This window comes from Vulpes lagopus, chromosome 8, assembly GCF_018345385.1.
Source record: "Vulpes lagopus strain Blue_001 chromosome 8, ASM1834538v1, whole genome shotgun sequence".
NCBI classification, from domain to species: Eukaryota; Metazoa; Chordata; class Mammalia; order Carnivora; family Canidae; genus Vulpes; species Vulpes lagopus.
In genome coordinates this window covers 95,154,516-95,177,478 of record NC_054831.1, presented here as the reverse complement: position 1 = coordinate 95,177,478, position 22,963 = coordinate 95,154,516, and the positions used below count along the sequence as shown (strand labels likewise).

Below are 22,963 nucleotides of genomic sequence, written 5' to 3'. Positions count from 1 at the left end.
GTTCATACACAAGAAAATCTAGTGCTAAAGGACTGGGGACACAAATAAGTCAGAAAGAAAAGCTGGGCAGCCCGACTACCTCTCCACTAGACTAAAGATTCTTTCAACGTGGTGAGTGTAGGGTGAAATAAGATAACCAAGGGGTCACTGTTGCACAAGTGTCCAAAAACCAGAGCCTGCCATGTGCCCTTTTCCTTAGAATATGTGTTTTTCACATCCAGTAAGAAGCTTAGCATCCTCCAAGGGTAACAGGTATATTCTTCCCATGTCTACCTTGTTAACACTATTGAGAAATAACGACACAGAAGTTTCATTGTTAAAAATTAATTCAAAGTCAGGAGTTAGGGTAGCCTGGGTGTCTGAGCGGTTTAGCACCACCTTCAGCCCAGGGCGTGATCCTGGAGACCTGGGATCGAGTCCCATGTCGGGCTCTCTGCATGGAACCTGCTTCTCCCTCTGCCTGTGTCTCTGCCTCTCTCTACCCACCACCACCCCCCTCCCCCTGTATCTCATGAATAAATCTTAAAAAAAAAAAGGAGCTATTGCTAAGGTAATAAGGTGAAAGTAGAGGGAATTTCTGAGAAAACCTGTTAGAACTGTTTTGGCCCCATTAACCTCGGAATCACCAGGAAGGCAGGTATAATCTTTCTGAGGTCTTACCACTGGCAAGAATCTTACCACTTTATCTGGGGAGTAGAGTACTATGATCTAAAAAATGTGTTTTGTAACCTTTCAAGTGAGACAGTTCTTGATGAGAACTTTTAAAATCAAACAAGGTTTTTTGTTTAAGATTTTACTTGTTTTGGAGAACATGTCTGTAGGAGGTGGGGAGGAGCAGAGGGAGAGAATTCAAGCAGACCCCTTGCTGAGCATGGATCCCAAGAGAGGCTCAGTCTCACGACCCTGCTGTCATGACCTCAGCTAAAACCACGAGTTGGATGCTCAACTGCTGAGTCATCCAGGAGCCCCCAAATGAAACAGATTTATAATGTTCAATTATTAGACACACATGGTAGAGAATATTTATAAATACTGGGAATTCCTACTATAAATTTCCCTTTGTTCTAATTGTATGAGTTCCCTGAGGGTCAGGATTCTAGTGTATGTATTTTCCTGAATAGGAAACTAGAGAGTACATTCTATATAGGAATGTTAACAATATAACTGGAAGCCCTTTGTTATTTTTTCCCTTCTTAGTGTGCTATCAGTTTTGTCTACCTATGCAGGTGAGATTGCATCACTAACTTCAGTTTAGAAAGCTATTTTGATCCATGTGGACCCATAGGAGTTTTCATGGGACCTCACTTGTCTTATATTTAGCATGGTTGTCTGGAAATGGCCCTGAGAACATACTTAGAAGAAAATATCCAGAAATTGAGCTAATAGCACAATTATGTCACTCAGAGATCTTGAAATTCCTAGGTCTGCTATGATCCAACTAGATTGATCATGGGATGCTTCAGCATGCTCTGAGGTCCAAGCTGAAGGCAAGCATGCACAGCATCTGAAGCATTACTACACCATGAACCACGCATTAAACAGACCCAGACCTCTTGCACAGGTTGTCCGTGTTGAATGCTCTAGACTGTGCTAGAAGGATACCAATAGGATCATTGGACTCTGGACTCCAGACACAGGGATAAATAGTGTTTATGCAGTAGAGGTGACTTTTAATACACTGATGGTCATTCTTGATTCTACAACCAAGTTTTAGGACCCTGGAATGCAGTCATGTATTAAACAGTACTTACCTTCAAAGATTACATATATTAGCGTTAAGTCCTATGCCTAAGTCCACATGTTAAAAAGCCAGAGCCTAAACTAAAAATGTGTTCATAGTTTTTTAGTTCAAGCTCATCTTTGTCCCTAGGGTTATAGGAGAGGCAAGTAACAAGAAATGGGTATCCAAAGACCAAAAGTAATACAAAATGAAAGGCAATGAAAGAATTTATCAGACTAAGGCTGAGAAATTCAGGAATATAGTCTCTTAGATATTTATTGTAATCTCCAAAAAATAAAACCAGATAAACCCAAAGAACAAAAACCACGTTCCATACAGAATTCACATACAAACTTAATACCTAATAGAGCACATACAGGTTTTTACACAATTAATTTCAATAAAGAGAATTAAAACTTCACAATGTGAATACTTTGTAGCTTTAAACCCAGACAAGAGCTCCTGTGGACACAGAAAGAGTCACGATATTTGCTGTGCAGCTGTTAGTTTTCAACTAAATGTCACAATCACTATATGAAAGCACTAAGCTGTTAATATGTTCTGAAGAAGAGCTCCACAGTATAGTCACTGAGAAGCCAGAAAGTGCCCGGTTACAAAGGAAGGTCTTCATCTGCGCGTTGCCCAACACCCTTGATGGGAAACATGGAACTACAGGAAAATCTCTGCGCACACATCTGTTTCATTGACATTGGATCACATGATGTTTCGTGGTTTGGTGCATGGGCAAAATGTCTAAATCAACCGTTCTAATGTGACTTTAAAGCAGTTTGTATTTTGTTGTGCAGTCTGGGGGTGCTCCGCACAGAGGAGTATGTCGTGTCGATGCTCTAGCTTGTCTTCTTCATGGGGACAAAAGCAAGAGAGCCCAATGGGTAATGGGGTGGGTTTTACAGGACCAGTTGGGCTCTCTAGAGAAAGCAAGGATCTTTAGCTGCCTCCTCTGTCACCTTTTCACTCATAGGGGAACATAATGGGACCTTTCCTATTTATCGTCTGGCAAACAGTCTTGCTGGCACATTCTTGAGTCTTCCAGGTGTTAGAGGTCCCTCAGTCTCTAGGCTCCTCTATCGAGCCTTAATTTAGCATGTACATAACATCCGGGTATTGGTTTTCCTCCTGGTTCTCCAGTAGGTTTATTAGGGGTAGGAACTATTCCTCTTCCCTGTTGGATTCCCACAGCACTGAGCACATGGGATTCAATAACAATGCTGACTAACTCAACATTTAAACACACTCTTAAACGTTAACATGTAGCCAACATTAGAATAATTTATCTTTTTTAAAATTTGGCACAAAGTCGTCCCTCCTCTCCCTGCTGTTCCCACATTCGCTTGACTTTTTTAGTTGGTTTGAGAGCTGAGTACGAATTTCATGCTATCCTATTTAAAATAGGGCCACTGGTGGTAGTCCAAAGCCACTTAATATGATTGGCACATCCTCACATGGCAATCTCAGGCAACTGCTGGAGAAAGAACGTAAGGCTTCATATGATGTACAGATGGTCAAAGTTATCTAAAACCAACTGTTTTCATCATTTTTAGTGAACAAGTCCTACCTTTTCTTTCTAACAGTATTCTGAGTTACTCTGCTAAATGAAAAGGCAAAGCATAGTATTAAAATGAGTGTTTTGCCTTAAAAGTTAAAATGGCAAATAGGAATTTCAGGTAGGTGACCTACTTTAAATTTCATATAAACAAACTTTCAAGAGTTTTTGGTAATTGAGCAACCAGGCCTACTTATGTTTTTAATTTTTAAATTTTGCATCACATTGAAGTCCTAGGCCACCAAATTGTAAGATTAACCAAGGGGGTTTGAGGATGAATATATGGGTTTCTGTTGAAATACCAAAGCAACTTAAGAATTTTGAGTTTTGCTTTTCCTATATCACCAATGTGGACAATTGAGAATTGAAAGTGAATATAACAGTCACCACAACCTAAAAAGACGTCAGTACTTTAGAATTCCCAGGGTTGACAATGTTAAATGTGCAAACAAAATACAAGGCTGAACAACAAAATATACACACAAATGCAAGAAGAATTCTTAGGACATAGAACATGTGATCAACATTTCTGAGAAGAATAAATGATTTTACCTTATGTGCATATTATTTCTTAGGTATCTAAATTAGCCTCTTATAAGAGAATTCTGAATTTAAGAAGGGAATGCCTATATAAAATAAATGAACATCCATCCTGTCTTAAAAATAAAATCCACAATTCTAAAGCGCAAAATTGACATATATTTGCAGATACCAAGTGTTTGGTTTTATAGGAAAGGAATTATTTTGAAATAGGCACAGAGGAGTTTCACATGACACCAATAAGGTATTTACTGTATAAATTGCACCACTAGACAAATACAGCTACAAGAAATAATTGGAATAAGTTACACAGCCATCAAAGCATCTCACACATTCATTATAATTCACTCTTTCACGCTAGTTTATATACACTGAGTAAGTCATTAAATATTGCACTTATTGGCCCATGAACCCTCAATTATGAGGTGTTGAAAAATAGAAAACAAATCTATTTTTATAACATATTTCATGCAACATTTAAGACACTTCAGTTCCACAAACACCATTAAATAGTTGTACATTTGGACAGTCCAACGGTATCACATCACATCTGACATCAACAATATATTAACAGGAATTACAGGAAGTTTTCATTTAGCACACATCCTAGGGATGATGAAACAATGCATGGAGAACCATCCTACTGATACGGCAAACAATCCCCAAATTTCACTGGCATGAGGAGCATGGAACCCCACTAGATGGATGGATGTCATGCTCACGTCCCTGAAAGGCTGGGTGCCTGTGTGGCTCACGTACCATCTGTGTCTATAAGAACAGCATTCATGAACCTAAGCAATCCCTAGCCCCATACATGAATATGGAAATATGGCCAAAAAAAAAAAAAAAAACCACAGCCAACTCTCAGTTGTCCACTATGGAGGAAAGTATGAACACAGGTGAATGAAAATACACAGGTAAACCACCCAGCCCCCCAACCTCATTTCAGCAAATAATGACTGGTTGAAACTCCACCAACAATAGTGCTGATGGCAGGTAAATGGTGAAATTTGAGTCTCACTTCCTATTCTTTGTCCTGTCACTCAGTGAGAGGAGACTGCTTTAAAAATGGAAATGAAATATAATAGCAGGAAGTAGAAGAGAACCACAGCTGGAAAGTTCAGTTTGTCTACCAGCTAGATGTTCTGACAGGTTTTGAAATCCTTCTTTGTCTAGAATGTTCATGAAATGCATTTTTCTCGATTCTTCATGAAAATCATGTGTGCAAACCTACAAATCCATGTAAAGAATCTGTTTTGTAGACCTTTTGAAACAAAACGTGAGTTATAGTCGGAACCCAGCAAAAGCTCCTTTTTCCCAAGCACTGAGAAAGCACCATATATGAAGATTTCCCTTCATCAAACAGGTGTGTGTGTGTGTGTGTGTGTGTGTGTGTGTGTGTTTCGGGAGGGGCAACACCCTGTGAGTGGCCCAAGTGTACATATTTTAATCTACCAAAGGGAATGATGAGTTGATTGGAGTGTCAAGCATTTCTGTCAAGGTTTTTAAGACAAACTACATTTATGCATGAAATAGCAGTAACAATAGGTACATATATTTTAGCTAAATTACCCCAACCTGTTGCTGCCTCCTTAGGGGATATTAGATTTCTAGAACCTGGAGGCCTTTAGGGGCCTTAGAGGGAAACAGATATTTTTTTTTCTCATTATAAACTTTATCTTTGACCCAATTTGTCCCAATTCATTCCCGAATAGAAAACAGGTTTGTCTTTAAATGGCTTTGGTAAAAAAATCACTCAAAACACAAAGCAATCCAGAAAGCTTGACCCCACCGGGTTTAGCTCATCGGAATGACTTTCCCATTTTACTGGGAAACTATGCAAGCACAGGTAGCAGACACACACAGGCCCAGTGAAGCAGTGCTGCAGTGGTCGGATCTTCCAGGGGGTGAAGAGAAAGGCCATGTGGGTCAAGTGGCTCACTGGCCACCTTGACCTACCACACCCACGAGGAACAGTGTGCGTTACCAGTCATGCACACTCTCTAAGTCCTGGAGAGAGAGGCTACAGACACAGACAGGCCCCCTCCTAGGTATGCCACACCAACCGCACCTGGTGGAGTGTTCCAGTAGTATATGCAAATAAGCAACACTTTTCCATCTCAAAGGGTTTTAGTCCTGACTTCAAGGATTTAGCTCCCAGTTTTCCACATACAGCTGCTACCTCAGCCTTGGGAGAGCTGTGTAATTCCAGATACATTTTAAATACAGTCTGACAAATGCCACATGGTCAACCAGGGACAGCATAGAACGTACTCACTGTGCAGGAACATACGCCAAGGACCGAGCCCATCATGATGAGCCTCTGATCACAGACTCCCAAACTCCTGTGGCTTTTATGGAAGTTCAGTTCCTAGTGGAATATCTTACTTAAAAAAAACTGTGAAAGTCTATTTTCAGCGTTGACTTAGTTAGAATTGGAGGTTTAAATTGGTCCCTCCAAAATGACCAGGGTGCTCAAAAAGAGGACTATAATCTGGATGAGAGTGAAGCAGATGCAATGTATATACTATGTGTTTGAGTAGATCAGTGTCTCGTAGAAGTTTGGTTATAATTTTTAGAATCTATGCCTCACCGTTATCCTAACGATGCGGCAGGCCTCTGCTGCCACTGGAGGCATCCTCATCGCTCACGTTACAAACAAAAATCTTAGCACTTTTTTGCCAGGCAGCGAAGGGATCCTGACTCGAGGTGGATCTCAGTGGCAGTAACTCCAAGAGCCCGCTGACAAGTTCACCAAGGCAGTAGAAGCTGTTCTGGGGAGGGGCAGGCAGGAGGGGAGAACTGATCCACTGTCCAGGGCAACTGTTCTCAGGCCCCCAAACCTGGGATGCAGCATTTACACTGTCATCTTAGGATCTGCAGAAAGGTCATGCACCTTGTACACCCATTCACATGTCCCCAAACTGCCCATGGGCTCTGAGGATAGCTATGTAGGGGAAGAATTTACCAGCCCGGGTTGTCAAGGGCATTAAGAACGGATAGGAATGCACCGCCACCAAAGCTCTTGGGAGTCCGTGCTCAGCAGTCAGGGTTTGTTTCTAAAAGTCCTTGCAGGGGTGAGGGTGGTGAGAAGATGGGCAGCAGAGCGATGCCTTCTTGAAAAACTGAATTGCATCAAATAGAAGATGAATGTTAAAAGCGAACACACTTAGACAAGTGTGTACTTTTTAAGGTCTCTCAATCTTCAAGATACAAATTTAGGTAGGCCACTGGGGAAAATGACTAGAGGTTATTTAGGCTGTTGTAGGAGATGGAGAGGACCTAGGAGGTTAAGTGTGTTGGTGGCAAAATGGCTGAAAAACCTTCCAGTTACACGGCTGAGATTTTTAATACAGTTTGATGACCACAGAAGCTCAGGTAACCCTGCAGGATTACCTCTTATAACCAAAATGTAATTTTAAAATTAAAATGTCTTCATGAATTTAGGACTAGAGGGAGTAGGGAATAAGCTTTCGAGCAGGAAGATAGGTGTGCATGTACTTGAGGTCTGTGATAATCCACTCTGGAAACTTCTCAAGGAAATTCACCCCAGGGGCGGTGCTTCAGAACACAGAATGAACTAGGAGGGCCCCACTTCCACCGAGGTTTGCGAAAGAGCAAGTATCTGAAGTTCCTTGCTCATGCCCCTTGGGCATCACGCTTCCCTGCCTGGCACTAAGGTAGTTGAAGGTAGGCAGGTCTGACACGGTCAGGGAGGCTCCTGCCTCGGTCTGTTGGTCTTGGGACCAATTAATTTAATCAGCAATGAGTTTTTCAGGGAAGGGGTTTATGCAGTTAAAACTCAGCTCTTTAACCTTCCACTTTCCTCACCCTGCTTTTGCTTTCCCCTATGTGATAATACAGAGCAGAAGGTGCTTGTAAGAGCTTTCTGCCCACCATAATTAGGTCCTTGACGGTGTGTGTGTGAGTGAGTGAGAGAGAGAGAGAGAGAGAGAGAGAGAGAGAGAGATGAGACTCAGAGGACAGGAAAGTTTTCCTGGCCTGATTGCTTCAGCCTACATTGCCCAAGTGAGTGAGAGAGTTCTAGTGCTCAACATGGCCACATGCTTATGCAGTTATAGAAATACCGTATAGTCATGCAAAAGAGGCTTCTGTTGCAAACTTGCCACCCGGCTTCCCTTTCCCCTCACTGTTAGTCCTGTGATTTCTGACATTTGTTGGCCTATTAAACTCTAGTCTAACATTCTGGGTTTGGTAGGCTGAGGCTTGCCTGGCAGGGTGCCGAAGTGGAAATGTATTCCGATGCACAAATCTGAAGTTCAAGGTGAGAAATGACTTGGGTATGTTTAAAACATCCCATCAGTACTCTTCTGTTAAGTGTTATCTTCTCACTTAGGAATCAAGTCACCCTAATGACTCTGTCCCCCATCTGCCACGCTCTGTCTGCTGTCTAAATTCTTAGCACCGTCCAGCAGTGTGCATGGGGCAGGATGCCAGCTTGCTTCTGCAGTTCAGTCAGAACAGCTGGTGAGAGGTGTTGGCTTGTTGTGCTCAGATGGTATTTAGGAAATTTGGGAGAAAAAAATGGCCCCTCCCCTTCAACAAATCACTTCTGGTGTCCTCAAAGGTTTGTTCAACTTACTTCTAATAGTCTTTTCCTCAACCTTTGTGCCATTGGGATATGGTTTAAATTAATCTGTTGGGTAAAAGAAGCAGGGTGAGGTTTGAAGAGTAGGCACTGGTTGGGGAAACCAGTCTCTATCTCATGGTAGGAGGGGCTCTAACAAGCTTCAACTTGACCTCTGTTCCTTGCCTTAGCGATAGTTCCAGAACGTGGTGGGGATGGTGTGTGTCTAACGGGCAGCAGTTATGAAGGTACGGGGGAACTCAGTCCTTTGAGAAGTCTGCAGTGAATCCTACCCTTCTGGGTAAATTACTCTTCACCTAATACCTTCAGCCGATGCCCGTCAGTTTGTCCCGGCCATGCCCTCAACTATTTAGAACGTTGGGCAGAAGTAGTGGCACCACGAGCCCTGCCTTAGGGCCACTGTTTACTTCCATAACTAAGTTAGGAAGATTGATTAAATCTAGTTCCAGTCGGGTAACATGATCTTTTAAGATTCACCAGACTCAAACTAGATTTAATCAGACAATTTGCAAGGGTTTCAAACACAATATTTCAATTCCTTTATCGTCAATGGTCGTCTCTGTTATGAACAACACTGAAAACCAGACACATTTCCTGAACAGTACCCATGACGGTCTCCTGAGATCTCCTCTTGCCCACACACACAGGCAATTCCTTGGTTATCATCCTCACAAGCAAATGGCAAATATGAACCCGTGGCACAAAAGTCATTTGGAGTGAAATTACAGTCTGAGGTCCCAGCAGTAGCTTAATCTTGAGAAAAATCTGAAACATAAAGAGCCTACAAAGACAAGTAACAAAGGACATGCAAATACCAGATGTTTATAGATGGATAGTCCTTATAAATTTGAGATCACATAGTTGCCACATATTAACACAGGAAATCTCCCACGAATTGAATGCATGTATGAGCCATTGACATCAAAGATTTCCCTCATATCATCACTAGGCAGTAGAGATGAAGGTTAATCGACCATTTGGAAATGCTGTTGGTTGGTGATGTGCCCCTCAAGCTGCCTGTGTGTGTGTGTGTGTGGGGGGGGTGACATTAACAGCCACAGTTGGGCTGTGCTGGAGGAGGGCTTTCCTTGAGTCTTGTGTTCTGCTTGGCGGCAGTGATGGCCGGATCCGTCTCCAAACTCTCTGACATTTTGTCACAGATGATATCCACGAGGCGCTCAAACGTCTGCTTGACATTAATGTTATCCTTGGCACTGGTTTCAAAAAATTCAAACCCTGGAGGAAACAAAGAGCAACACAGCTTGGTCATTTTACACTGTATGCGACGGTACATGGGACTTGATCATGGTTTTCCCCAGGGATGGGGCGAGACTGAAGAGGTGAGCCTAAGACATGGTGTGAACAAGTGGTGTCCTCTTGCGACCAAGTCTTCTAGTCGTGGTTATGTTGACGTTTTATTTTTCCCTATCAATGTATCTGTGCTCCCAGCGTGGCTGAAAGAGCCACAAACCCCAAATCTCTTTGCAAAAGTTTAGTAAGGGCAATATTAAGAATCCTCTACCCGAAGTGGGTCTTTGCCCTTCCTCCCTCCCTCCCTCCAACTCCTGACCCCCAGGAAGCTTCTTGGAATCTTTTCTCTGACCTGTTACTTGGCATAGTTTCCTTACCCCATTTCAGATTCGACCCAAGGTGTTAACATGTTTTCATTAACCTGTGGCTTAGAAGACTTCATCTGTATATTCCGTTGCTACAGGGCCTACCGGGCCCACCAAGGCCCGAGAGTGGGCTTTAGGTAAATTTGCAATCGCTAACGAACTGGACACAAGGTGGCACTAAAGCGTCAGTGGCCTTACCTCAAACGTGCAGTGCTTCAACCTCCTTTTGGAAATTTTCGTGCCCCGTTAGGGGAACAGCCCACCGTGGCTTTGTCTACCATTGCATCCACCTATTGGTGTGGATATTTGTAGGGCTTCTGTTCTCTATCAGTAGCAGTGTTTTTACACCTGATACATTTCACGCGAGATGCCCGAATTGCAAGAAAGCACAAAAACTGCAGGTTCACGGTTGCACCCGTCTACCCACGTGTCCCTCACTGTACCTGGGCAGAAGCAGCCCCTGCCCGCTGTTCTGTACACAATCTTATCACTCTATTGTTTGCCTTCACATTCCCCGGGCTCAGCTTGCCAGTTGGTTACCATGACAACCTCCCTAGTCCATTCAGGGGACTTTGATTTAGGATGTACTGGGCAGGATGCAAAAATGCTTTCCTCATACATTCTGAATTTTACGCCCTATAAATCCTTCTGGTTACATCTGGCCCTATCTCAGAGGAGCCACATGGATTCAGAATGATTACATCATGTGGTTTCATCTCTGCTCCTGGGACCGAGGGAGGGAAAAAAAAAATTCATATTTTACAGTCCTGCCTAAACCCTCTGCCAAGCCAGAAATACATATTTTTGTTAAATAACACTGAAGGACAAACCACCACAAAGTATTTCTCTTGAGTTTAAATTTCTAATTGAGTTATGAGAGACGATGAGTTAGAGGAGTATACTTGAGCTTGACTTCCATTGGCTGTCGTGTATTCTGTTAAAATACAGGTGAATAATTGCGAAATTGGAGCTAAGGGAGCATGAGTGGGACCCATTTCTGTAAAATACCACTGGATATTTCAGACCTTCATTGGCTTGTAGTATTGCTTTCATTCGTCTCTGTGTAGGGTGCTTATATAGCTCTCTAAGGATCTGGATTTCTCAGCAGAAAACACTAACACAACTCACTTTCCTGATTTTTTTTTTTTTTTTTTTTAACAATCTATAGTGCTCTGTCACTTGTCTTACAATACTTTGATCCTGATTTTGGAGAACTCCGGGATGGATCTAAACAACATCCTTATTGAGAAGATATCAGAACTATTTGTGTCTAACCACGGATTTTCCCGGGGCTGAGTGAGGGCTGCTGTAGGTCACCAGATACTAAGACCTCACTGAATTAGTTAACATCCCTGAATAAGACTCCGGACACCAAACATCCCATCGTGGGGCACAAAGGTTTCATGCCCAGATTCAATGCTCTCATCTCTTCTACTGACACTTAGCTTCCTTACGAGTGCTGTTTAGGAAGGCACTGCGTTTTAAGATATCATTAAAGACTTGGCCATTGTGGCAAATGTTTTCAGTATATGTGCTGCAGAAGCGAGCACAGGGCCATTGTGACAAGGTAGTAATCCAGGTAAGCCTTTGTCAAATGAGCTGCCGTAAATCTGGGCTTTGAGATACACCCTACTGCTACTGTACAATGTCATGTCAGTAAAATGATCCTAAATCCCCAGAGCCAGAATGCTCCCAGGGGCTTGACCAGGAAAATAACACCGGCTTCTAACCGTCTTCTAGAGAAGAGGGTGCCCTGGTATGCTGAATGGGACAGATTATCAGTCAGAAGATGGGAACTCTAACTCCACTACCAAGTCACATTTTCAGTGTCACATTATTTATGACCTGTGCCTTACTTCGTTTACAGAGCTTTGTTTACAGAGGCTCAAATGAGAAAATGTATGTAGAAGGGCCAGGCATACCAGACCCTGCTGTGAGAATAGTAATAATAAACTAACAGTTAAATGGTTACCCTATTAAGGTATTCACATAGTGCCCTGTTATATTCTAACTCATTTTATCCATGAGGTAGGTGCTAGTACATGAAAAAATTTACTGGGAAGCTAACGGAGGCACCAAATGGTTGAGTACTTTGCTCAAACATTTGTTCAGTCTGTACTGGTGACAGTGGCTTTGAACTACTAACCTGGACACTCTCTTGCTCCTCCCCCAGGTACTCTGCAGAAGTAAACAGTGATTGGGTTCTAGATGAATTTTAAGTTTTATGCTAATCAATAACCACACCATACGCTTTTATCATTTAACATAGAAAACAATTGATGAGATTTAATAGTGACTCTGAAGCAAAGCTCTTTCCTTCTTGATTCCCAGGTACTCTGATACCTTGTGCTACAGAAGATTGATCATGGTGGCCATGAGGCCAGCCCTACAGGCATACCTCAGAGATACCACGGGGTCAGTTCCAGACCACCTCACTAAAGTGAATATTGTAGTAGAGCAAGTCAGATTCATTTTCTGGTTTTGTAGCACATGTAAGTCTTTAAAAATGCACATCTGAATGCTGGTGGAGGGTCTTGCCTCCATGTTGATGGATGCTGAGGGTTGAGGTGGCTGGCAGTTTAAGACAACAATGACGTATGCAGCAGCATCAGTGGACTCAGCACCTTCACAAACAATTTCTCTGTAGCAGGCAATGCTCTTCGAGAGCATTTTACCCACAGTAGAACTTTTTTTTCACAACTAGAGTCCAACCTCACAAACCCTGTCACTGCTTTGTCCACTGTGGTATATTGTACGTCGTTTGTTGTCAGTTCAGCGGTCTTAACAGCATCCTAATAATGAGTATTTTTCCCCTCAAACTACTTTATTGGCTTATCTCTAAGAAACAATTCCTGTTCCATTCAGGTTTTATCATGAGATTGTAGCAGTTCACTCCATCTTGTAGTGTTCTCGCTATTATACACCTCTCCCCGATTACTTTCTCCATGGAAGTCCTGAACCCATCAAAGTCCTCCTGATGTCAATACCATATTTTGATCTCTTCCCATGAATCACCAATGTTTTTAGTGCTATCTAGAAGGTGGCATCCTTTTCAAAATGCTGTCAATTTCTGGGCCCAGAGGAATCTTTATCTATCTGTGGAATATATAGCCTTACAATATAGAAGGTTTGAGAGTAGCAAGGACTCCTTAGTGTTTAGTTAGAAGGCATGAAAACAACATTCATTTAGTGGTACATCTCCAACAGAGCTCTTGGGTGACCAGGTGCATTGGCAATAAGCAATCATGCTCTGAAAGCAATCTTTTTTTCTGAGCTGTAGGTCTCCACAGGGGGTTTAAAAATACTCCGTACACCATGTTGTAAGCAGACCTGCCGTCATTGAGGAGGTGCTGGTGCTCCATTTCTAGAGCACAAGTGGAATATAGGTAGCATACTTTGTAAGGCCCCTAGGATTTTTGGAATGGTAAATGAGCACTTGACGCTTCTCTTTGCCTTTTCTGTTATGGAGAGGGCTTCTTTCCTTAAAGCCAGCTGAAGTTGGCTCATGAGGTTTGCTTCTGCAGCTGTATTCTCACTTATGCTTTTGTCTGAAGAAATGTGGTGGCTGTTTCGATCCTCCATCCAGACCACTAAGTGTTGGTCCCTATCAGCAATAAGCTGTTTGAACTTTCTTGTCATTCGTGTGTTCACTGGAATAGCACTTTTAACTTCTGTCAAGAACTATTCTGGTGCATTCACAACTTGACTGGGGGGTGCAAGAAGCCTTGCTCTTGGCCTGTAGAAGCATAGTGAAGACCTACTGGACGACTTCATTTGAGAGACGACACTAAAGGAGCTAGCTACAAGAGGATTATCAAAGATCATGTTCACAGACCATCGTAACAAATATAATGAAAAAGGTTTAAGTAGTGCAAGGATTACTGAAATGTGAATCCAACGTGAGCCACTACTGTTGGAAAAATGGTGCCCATAGACAGGTTTGATAGAGGGTTGCAATAAAATGAAGTATGCCAAAAAAATAAATAAAACTAAGTATGCCTCTGTCTCTATACAGAATGACAGATATACAAGGTTTTAGACAGTATTATTTTAGCATCTAGTTGTTTGGATTCAGGGCAGAGGCAAGTTTATATGCCATAAGTGATTCTCTATCTGGCTGAATCACAATCCACTCTTTGTGAGGCCGCTCATGCCCTACACCTATGTATGCTCAGGGACATGTAGAGCCCCTGGCCTAAATCTTAATGACCAATTCAAACCCCTCACCCTTTATCCTTCTTTGTTGTATTTTCGGAGCCATTATCTCCCAGTATTTTACCTTCAACCATAGCACCATGCTCTTATTGTTAAAAATACTGAACCTCTTACTTGCATAGGCAGACATCAGGGAGAAGCCTGTGCTTTAGTCAGAAACTAGAGTTTTTCTTATTAAACTTAGAAGATCATTACTAGGTAGGATGGTGCAGTTTAAGTAAGTAGCCCAAGGTTACACAGTACACTGAGGGTGAAAGCTCACAGGAATGTCCTGATAAATAGGTTTCTGATTTAGCTGCCAGCCTTGGACATCAGCCAGTATTCAGAAGTTCAGTGAAAACTTTGAATTCCCAAGAGAAACTCTGACCACCGTTTCTTTCTTCCTTCATCAGAACCTTTCTACTGGCACTGTATTCCAGTTTATCTCGGTTCATATCTTTGCATGCCTGATTCTGAACAATTGTTCCTGCCCTTTCCAAAGGTTATGACGGGTACTGCTGGGCTTTACATGTAACCTTATACTTTCATTTGATCTTGAAGGACCCAGCAGTAACTGGGAAACAGTTTGTATGAAAAACGTGTTAAGGAAAGGAAGACAGAAATCAAACTTGTCTTCTCCATACTGTATGTTGCTAAAGGGGCATTAGAGAGGGGTGGTACTAATCAGATTATACTCCAGGGCCCAAGGGGTGTACTCCTAACATTGTATCAGTGTTACCTGAGTGGCTTACACCCTTCTAAACTCCACCCTGGACCTACAGAGGACAGGGCCTTTCAATAGGCACTTAAAGGTGGCTGCTTGGGAGGTTCTTTTGTACACGAAAGGCTGAGACTCAGTATTTTCTGTACACTTATGTTCATAGCTGCAGCATTTCCAAGAGCTTTTAAAAGTTGGAAGCAAGGGATCCCTGGGTGGCTCAGCGGTTTGGCGCTTGCCTTTGGCCCAGGGCACAATCCTGGAGTCCCGGGATCGAGTCCTGTGTCGGGCTCCAGTCATGGAGCTTGCTTCTCCCTCTGTCTGTGTCTCTGCCTCGAATAATAAATAAATAAATAAATCTAAAAAAAAAAAAGTTGGAAGCAATGCAAAGATCCATCCACTGCTGAGGAGATTACCAAAATGTGGTGTAGACATAATAAAATGGACTCTTCAGGTCCAAAAAAAAATTAGGATACATCCTCCCAATGGATGAACCTTGACATGCTATAAACTAGTCACAAAAAGACCATTTCACAGCTACAGAAAGTAAAATGGTAGAATCCAAAGGCTGTGAGGGAGGGGAATATAAAGTTAACAGATAGTTTTGGTTTTGCAGAATGAAAGGAGTTCCTGACACAGGTTATATAAGAAAGTGAATGTACATGCTCAGCTCTATGCTTACACACGGCTAAGATGGTATAAACATTATCTCTTTTACCTAAATTTAAGTTGTTTTTTTTTCATGGTGATAAATACCAGAAACAAAAATATGTAACAGCTTTACGCCTCAGGGAACGAGAGAAAGAACTGGAGACTGATGGGAAAAGAGTAAAGGCCAAGAAATCTAAAACCTGTTTCTTTGATTTAACTACACTCCCCAAAGAGAAATAGAGCAATTACTAGAAGCATCAAACCTACGAAACCAAAATGGTGAAGAAATAGAAAATAAGAACATACCAATTACTAGTAAGGAGATTGAATTAGTAACTAAAACTTCCCAATAAAGGAAGGTCCAAGGCCAGAGGGCTTCACTGGTGGATTCTATCAAATATTGAAAGAAGAATTAATACCAATCCTTTTTAAACTCTCCAAAAAATTTCAAGCTCACTGGGAAGTGTCTGTACCTTTTATGAGGCCAGCATTACTCTGATTTCAAAACAAGGGCACCATAAGAAAACTAGGCCAATATCCCTAATGAACGTAAACCCCACAGGACAATATTAGCAAACCATTAGGCAGTGCAAAAGGACAATCATACACCAAGATCAAGTGCTTTATTCCACGGAGGCATGAATGATTCACCATCTGCTCATCGATGTGATGCACCACATAAGCAGAGAGCATACAATCATCCTGTGAATAATGATAGAAACTCTCGACCAGGTTGAGGGAATGAACCTCAACATCCTAAAGGCCACATGTGACAAGTTCACAGGTGATGTCCTACTCAGTGGTGAAAAGCTGAAAGCTCTGCTTCCAAAATCAGGAAGGATGTTGTTGCTCACCACTTTTATTCAACATAGTAGTGCAAGTCCTTGCTAGACCAACAAGGCAAGAAAAAGAAGGCATCCAAATAGAAAAGGAACAAATAAAACCATTTGCAGAAGAAATGACACCACACATAAAAAATCCTAAAGACCCCCCCCCCCCAAAAAAAACTCTTAGAACTAATCAATGAATTCAGTCAAGTTGCATGATACACAATCCATATTCTATAACCGGTTGAATTTCCTATACACAAATAATGAAATATAGAAATTTAAAAGCCAATGACTTTTGAATCAGAAATGAAATACCTATGAATAAATTTAATCAAGGAGGTGAAAATGAAAACATCTGCATCAAATTTTTTCATCAACAAATGAGAAGATAGTCTCTGGTCATAGGAGTGGAAAAATTCATATTCTTGAAATGTCCATACTTCTGAAAGCAATCTATAACCTGAGTGCAATCTCTATCAAAACTCCAGTGCCATGTTTAACAGAAATACAACAGAGTCCTAAAATGTATATAGAATTACAAATGACCCTGAATACACAATACAGCCTGAGGCATCATGCTCACTGACTTCAAATTGTCTTACAAAACTATGGTCATCCAAACAGTTTGGTATGGGAATAAAATAGGTACAGAGGTCATTGGAACAAGAGAGCTCAGAAATAAATCCCATGCATATATGATCAATTAATTGTACATTCCACATTTGTCATCGATGTGGAGAGGATTATCTCATCAATATAGTACTGAAAAACTGGCTAGCCTCCCATGAAAGATTGAAACTTGCCCACTAACTTCCACCATACACAAAAACAAACTCAAAATAGATTAAAGACCTGACTGTAAGATGTGAAACCATAAAACTCCCAGAAGAAAACATAGGTGATCAACTCCTTGATCTCAGTCTTTGTGATGCTTTTAAAAAAATCTTAACTTCAAAAACAAAGGCCACTACAGCAAAAATAAACTAGTTGAGACTATTTCTAACTAAAAAGCATCTGTACCATGAAGGAAACCATCAAAATTAAAAAAAACACCCTACTGCATGGGAGAAAATTGTGCATATCATAAATTTGATAAGGTTACTATATAGTAAAATGCAGAAACTCCTGCAATTCCATAGCAAAAAAAGGAAACAATCTGATTTAAAAACAGGCAGAGGATTTGAATAGACCTTACAAACCAAATACAAACTCAAGCCAAACAAAATAACACTTCTCCCTTTATAGAATGGCTACTAGCAAAAAAAAGTTTGATGAGGGAGTCCAGAAAAGGGAATGCTTGTGCACTATTAGTGTAAATGGGTTCAGCCACTATGGAGAACAGCATGGAGGTTCCTCAAAAAACTAAAAATAGAAGTGCTGGATCATATGGTAACTCTGGTTCTGAGTATCTAAGAAAGATGAAACACAAGTGAACCCCCATGTTGAGTGCAGCCTTATTTACAATAGCCAGGATATAAGAACCCCCTAAGTGCCCATGGGTAAGTAGGTGGAAAAAGACAGCATGGTGTACATATACACAGTAGAATATTATCCAACAGTAAGAATGAAATCTTGTCATTTGTGTCAACATGGATAGACCTTGAGGGCATTCTACTAAGTGAATTAAGTCTGATGGAGAAAGACAAATGTAGAATCTAAACCAACAGAAAGACAAGCTCTCAGATACAAAGAACAGATGGTTGTTTGCCAGACACTGGGCAGGAGGGTGATTGGAGGTGGGAGGAGGGGGGTCAAAAGATAATATCATCCCATTGTAAAATTAAAAAGTGAAGGATTCACTCTCTTCAAATACCATTAATAGGAATGGAGAATGACCAGGCTCTTGGAAAGCACTCTGGCAGTCTTGACTGGTTAAACACAGTTTACTCTGTGACCCAGGAAGTCCACTTCTACGTATACCCCTAGGAGAAATAATCTCTAGAGAAATGTTTGCCCATACCCACCACCTACCCTTCATACAGGTTGTGTAGTCCATTGTTTTACTCTGAGTGGGGCCCAGAGAACTCTGGCACTTCTCTTTTATAGGCTACCCTATATTCCTCCAAGTGAGTGGATACACCATGTTGTGAAATGCCATTTGTTTTCAAATGATGTTCTGGGAAATTGAGTCTCTTTCTCTACCCCCAGGAAAATCATAAACACCAGTGGGGACACTTGGACTGTCTTCAACTTCATTTTGAAAGCACACCGAGAAGTGCTATCGTTTCTATAGAGGGGAAAGCAGCTCCTAAAATCATAACTGCAGTAAATCAAATTTTTATCTAATTACTAAAAAAATCTGTAATTTGTGCTTAGAATTCTATTCTCAAACTCCCAAATAGGACCTTTTGTTTCCAGATTCTAGTCACAATTCTGTGGAACTGGATGATGGCAGAAATGGTCATTCTGCTGCCAGCTGGGTGGCATATGGGCCAAAACTCTGGATTGCTGAGCAGCAGGACTAACTGGTAAGTTAGCTTTCCAGATAGAATACAGGAAGAGCAATCAATAAGGATTTGGATACACCTGCCTCAAGAAGCACCCCCAGCAAGCCTTCTAAAGCTGGAGAAAAGAACAGAACTCAGCCAAAGGTTCATGTTGCTACAATAAGTAGATCAAATATTCTAGTTTTTGAGTCATTGTCAGTAGCCAGGCCTGATCAGATGGTAGCTTTCCCCTGCTTCATCAAGAATCTGAAACTAGGCAAGGGTTATAGTATGGGTGTGACAAATCATGGTGGATGTAGAAAGGTTTTGTCCCTGGCCCTTCCTACTCAAGCCATGAGCTGAAAATTCTCCATATGTGGGAGAAGCTCAGATTCAGCAGTACAAAGGACAGCACTACAACAACAGTAGCTCATGCTATGATTCATCCTTTTCTGTGAAGGAAATCTACCTTATTGACCTCCCTCTGCTGTGATCCCCTCCTAGATGTGTGCTCCCTTACACCCAAATCATCCACTTAAACCTGTCTACTTCCTCCAAAGTCTTTACAAATTTCTTCTTGAGATTGTTGTGTTCTATTTGGTCCCCCAAACTGGTAAACCTTGAACATTTTGACCTAATCTCTAAAATTCTTATTTCTAGAGTGACTTCACAAAGATGGCAACATAGATCATTCTTAACTTTGATTCCCCTGCACAAGGAGAACTAACAATTAGTCATGGAACAGACACCTTTGGAGAGTCCTAAAAGAAAGGGAAGAGGATGGATCCCTGGATGGCTCAGTGGTTTAGTGCCTGCCTTTGGCCCAGGGCATGATCCTGGAGTCTCAGGATCGAGTCCCATGTCGGGCTCCTGGTATGGAGCCTGCTTCTCCCTCTGCCTGTGTCTCTGCCTCTCTCTCTGTCTATCATGAATAAATAAATAAAATCTTAAAAAAAAAAAAAAAGGGAAGAGGATGAAGCAACCCCCTGCACCACAGAGACCAAGACAGCATGAGAGGTAAGAGAAGCAGCCTCACAGTATGGTCACAGGACTCCATTGCCCCTCCCTCAGGCTGATGCAGTACCACGTGAGAGGTTTCCTTGAACCTACAGTTCTTCAAGTGAGACAGGACATCCCAGGATAGACCTTCAGCTTTGTAGGTTGTGGGATGCTTCTGGGAAGCATTGTGGGCTGCTTTTGGAAAGCCTCTGTTCTAGTCTTGCCTCTAAGAATTTTGGGAGAATATGTGTGGCTCAATCACTGGGATTTTTAGTGTGACAGAGAAGGAAAGAAGAGCTTCAATGACCAACACTCACATTTTGTTATAAGTTTCTACCTGAAGTACGCACCCAAGTAGCAGTCCCAACCAGAAGCTTTGGCACAGTCTGACCAAGAAATGCAGCATCATGTGGGTCTGCCCAATCCAGGTCATCAAAGAGGTTTTATGGCCTTGCAACCTGGCCTGCCCCTGTCTAAGCAGGGGAGCTGAGTCATGCGGTAGCCATGCCTGGCCAAGCAAGGCTGGCCAGACCACCTGGAAGCTGTGTAGCCCAATGATACTCAAGCAGAGAGTACAACAGGCAGAGGTAATTCCACAGAGAGTAAAGCAAGGGCCTGTCCAGCTTGAAAATAGAGGTCATGGGTCAGGTTGTCAAGAACCCAACATGAAGCCTTGGGAGCTTTGGAGCCAGTTCTCATACTGGGCCTAGGCTATGGAAATCCTATCCCTGTCCATTGCTGAATACAACTTTCAGTTCACCTGACCCAGAAATGTACCCAGAGCACAAGGAAATTGCATAGACAGACCATCCAACAAGTGTGCTTATGGTGGATCTTGAACAGAGAGCATAGCCCATGGCTTTCCTTGTGAGCAGAGCAAAATGAGTGGGTAGAGCTGGCCAAGGAATTCAGTACACAGTCTTACCTGATTCAGGTTTCCAAACAATATGCTGTGCATCCATGAAGGCCCACCCTTTTGCCCTGCCAGAGGCAGGGAAGCTAATTCATAGTACCATCTGCTCTGAATATAGTACTCAGTCCTGGCTATCTAGCAAGCTTGATTAGAGAACCCACGGAAATGTGTAGTGCATCATACAGCTTCACTTGAGCAGAAAACCAAGGGAGCAGTCCTATCTAACTTTACTCAGAAGTACCCCTCCACCCCGACATCAGAGCTTGGGCAGTTAACCTGTGGCAAAATAGACCCTAACAACAAGCCCCATCAACCCAGGGTTTTTATCAGCATACATGTCCAAAAACCTTACTGGTGAAGAATGGCTCTGCCAAAGTGAATCTATAATGTCTGGAAGGAGAATCTGTGCTTACCTAGATTCAGAAGTAAAATTCTCCAATAGTTGATTCTAAAAAAATGGAGACCTATGAACTGTCATACAAGTAATTCTTAGAGAAGTTTTTGAACTGAACCCCCCCCACACACACACATACAAGTAAAATAAAAAAATGCATTAAAAGAATGAGAAGTTCAAGGGTTAAAAAAAAATACCTAACGCCCCATCTCAAAATCTTAAATAACTTCAAAAACATAATCATGTCAAATCAACATTCATGAAGACAACACATTTGCAATTACCAAGTCAGAGGAATAAAAGGGAAAAAACATACCTATAGGACTAAATTGACATAATCAAAGAAACAATTCTGCATTATAAGAATTCCAGGAGAAGAAAAAGAGAAAGGGACAGATAATATAAGAAATAGACCTCCAGATCCATGCAGCTGGAAGACCCCAAATAGATTTAACCAGATAGGGCTACACTGACACACTTCTTAATGACTAAAGCTGCGGGAGAAAAGAGACAAGTTTTAGACAAGGGAATACCCAAAGACTCGGTAGATTTCTCAATGGTAACTTTTCAGGCTTAGAAGAGCATGATAGAGTCAAAGAAAAAAAAAATGTCAACCAAGTATTCTATATCCAGCAAAGCTGTCCTTCACTAATGGAGAGATAAAGGAGATTAACAACACTAAACCTGTCTTAAGAGAAATGCCAAAAGGAGTTCGAGTGGTAAAGGATGCTAATTAGAAAGTAGCTTAAAACTCACTGGTAATGGCAAAAACATATTCCAAGTTAGATCCTATAATATAAGAGGGGCACCTAGTTTACTTACAACTTCCATCGAAAAGTTAAATGTAGTAAAACTAAGCATATCTACAGTAATCTGCTATTGGTTAAGTAATATTGACAATATGTAATAAACTGTAACGTTAGTAACCTAAGTGGTGGTGGTGGTGGTGGTGGGGGGGGACGAGCAAAAGTATAAAATTTAGAAAAGCTACTGAAGTTATTTCCAGATTATAGTATCTTAAAATTATAATACTTTATGCAAGCCTTATGTTAATCACAAGGAAAAAAAACCTGTAGTAATTACACAAAGGAACATGGTAAAGAAGCCAAAGTACACTAGTACCCAAAAACAGCAGGATGACAAACAAGGAATAAATGATCTATATCCTAGCCATAGGACAACAACCAAAATGGCCATAGTAAGTCTTTACTCATCAGTAATTACTTCAAATGTAAATGGCTTAAATTCTTTAAAAGACATAAAATGGCTGAATTGGATAAACATCAAAATCCAAAAACAATGCTGCTTACAAGAGCCTCACTTAAGTCTTAAAGACACACATAGGCTGCAAGTGAAGGGATATAAATAGTATTTCAAGCAAATTGTAACCAAAAAAAGCAGGCAGGGTAACTATACATCATCAGACAAAACAGACATTAAACTTAAAATGGTAAATGAGACAAGGAAGCTGTAGAAATATTCTTTTTATTATAAAAGGTTCACTTCATCAAGAAGGGATAAACATTGTAAATATTTATGCACCCACCATCAGAGCGTCTAAATACATATAGTACCATTTCTCTATTTAGCTCTGTTTTGCTATAAGAATAGTTGAGAATTTTAATACTCTAGTCTCAACAATAGATAGATGGTTCCCCCAAACAGAGAATTTATAAGAACACAGCAGATCGGAGGGGAACTTGGGTGGCTCAGTCGATTACGCACCTGACTCTGGATTTTGGTTCAGGATTGTGAGATGGAGCCCCGCATTGGGCTCCTCACTGAGGAG

At 41.5% G+C, this 22,963-nt stretch overlaps 1 protein-coding gene across 2 annotated transcripts in view; it reads right to left on the bottom strand.

Moving 5' to 3' along the window:
• Positions 1 to 1,970: 1,970 nt before the first annotated feature.
• The window catches only part of RAB3C (RAB3C, member RAS oncogene family), a 269,784-nt gene continuing 248,791 nt past the window's right edge, over positions 1,971 to 22,963 (bottom strand). For both annotated transcript variants that reach the window (XM_041768354.1, XM_041768353.1), the window contains exon 5: positions 1,971 to 9,669. In XM_041768354.1, the coding sequence (XP_041624288.1) occupies positions 9,482 to 9,669 (188 nt within the window). In that variant the 3' untranslated portion in view covers positions 1,971 to 9,481. The remainder of the gene's footprint in view (positions 9,670 to 22,963) is intronic.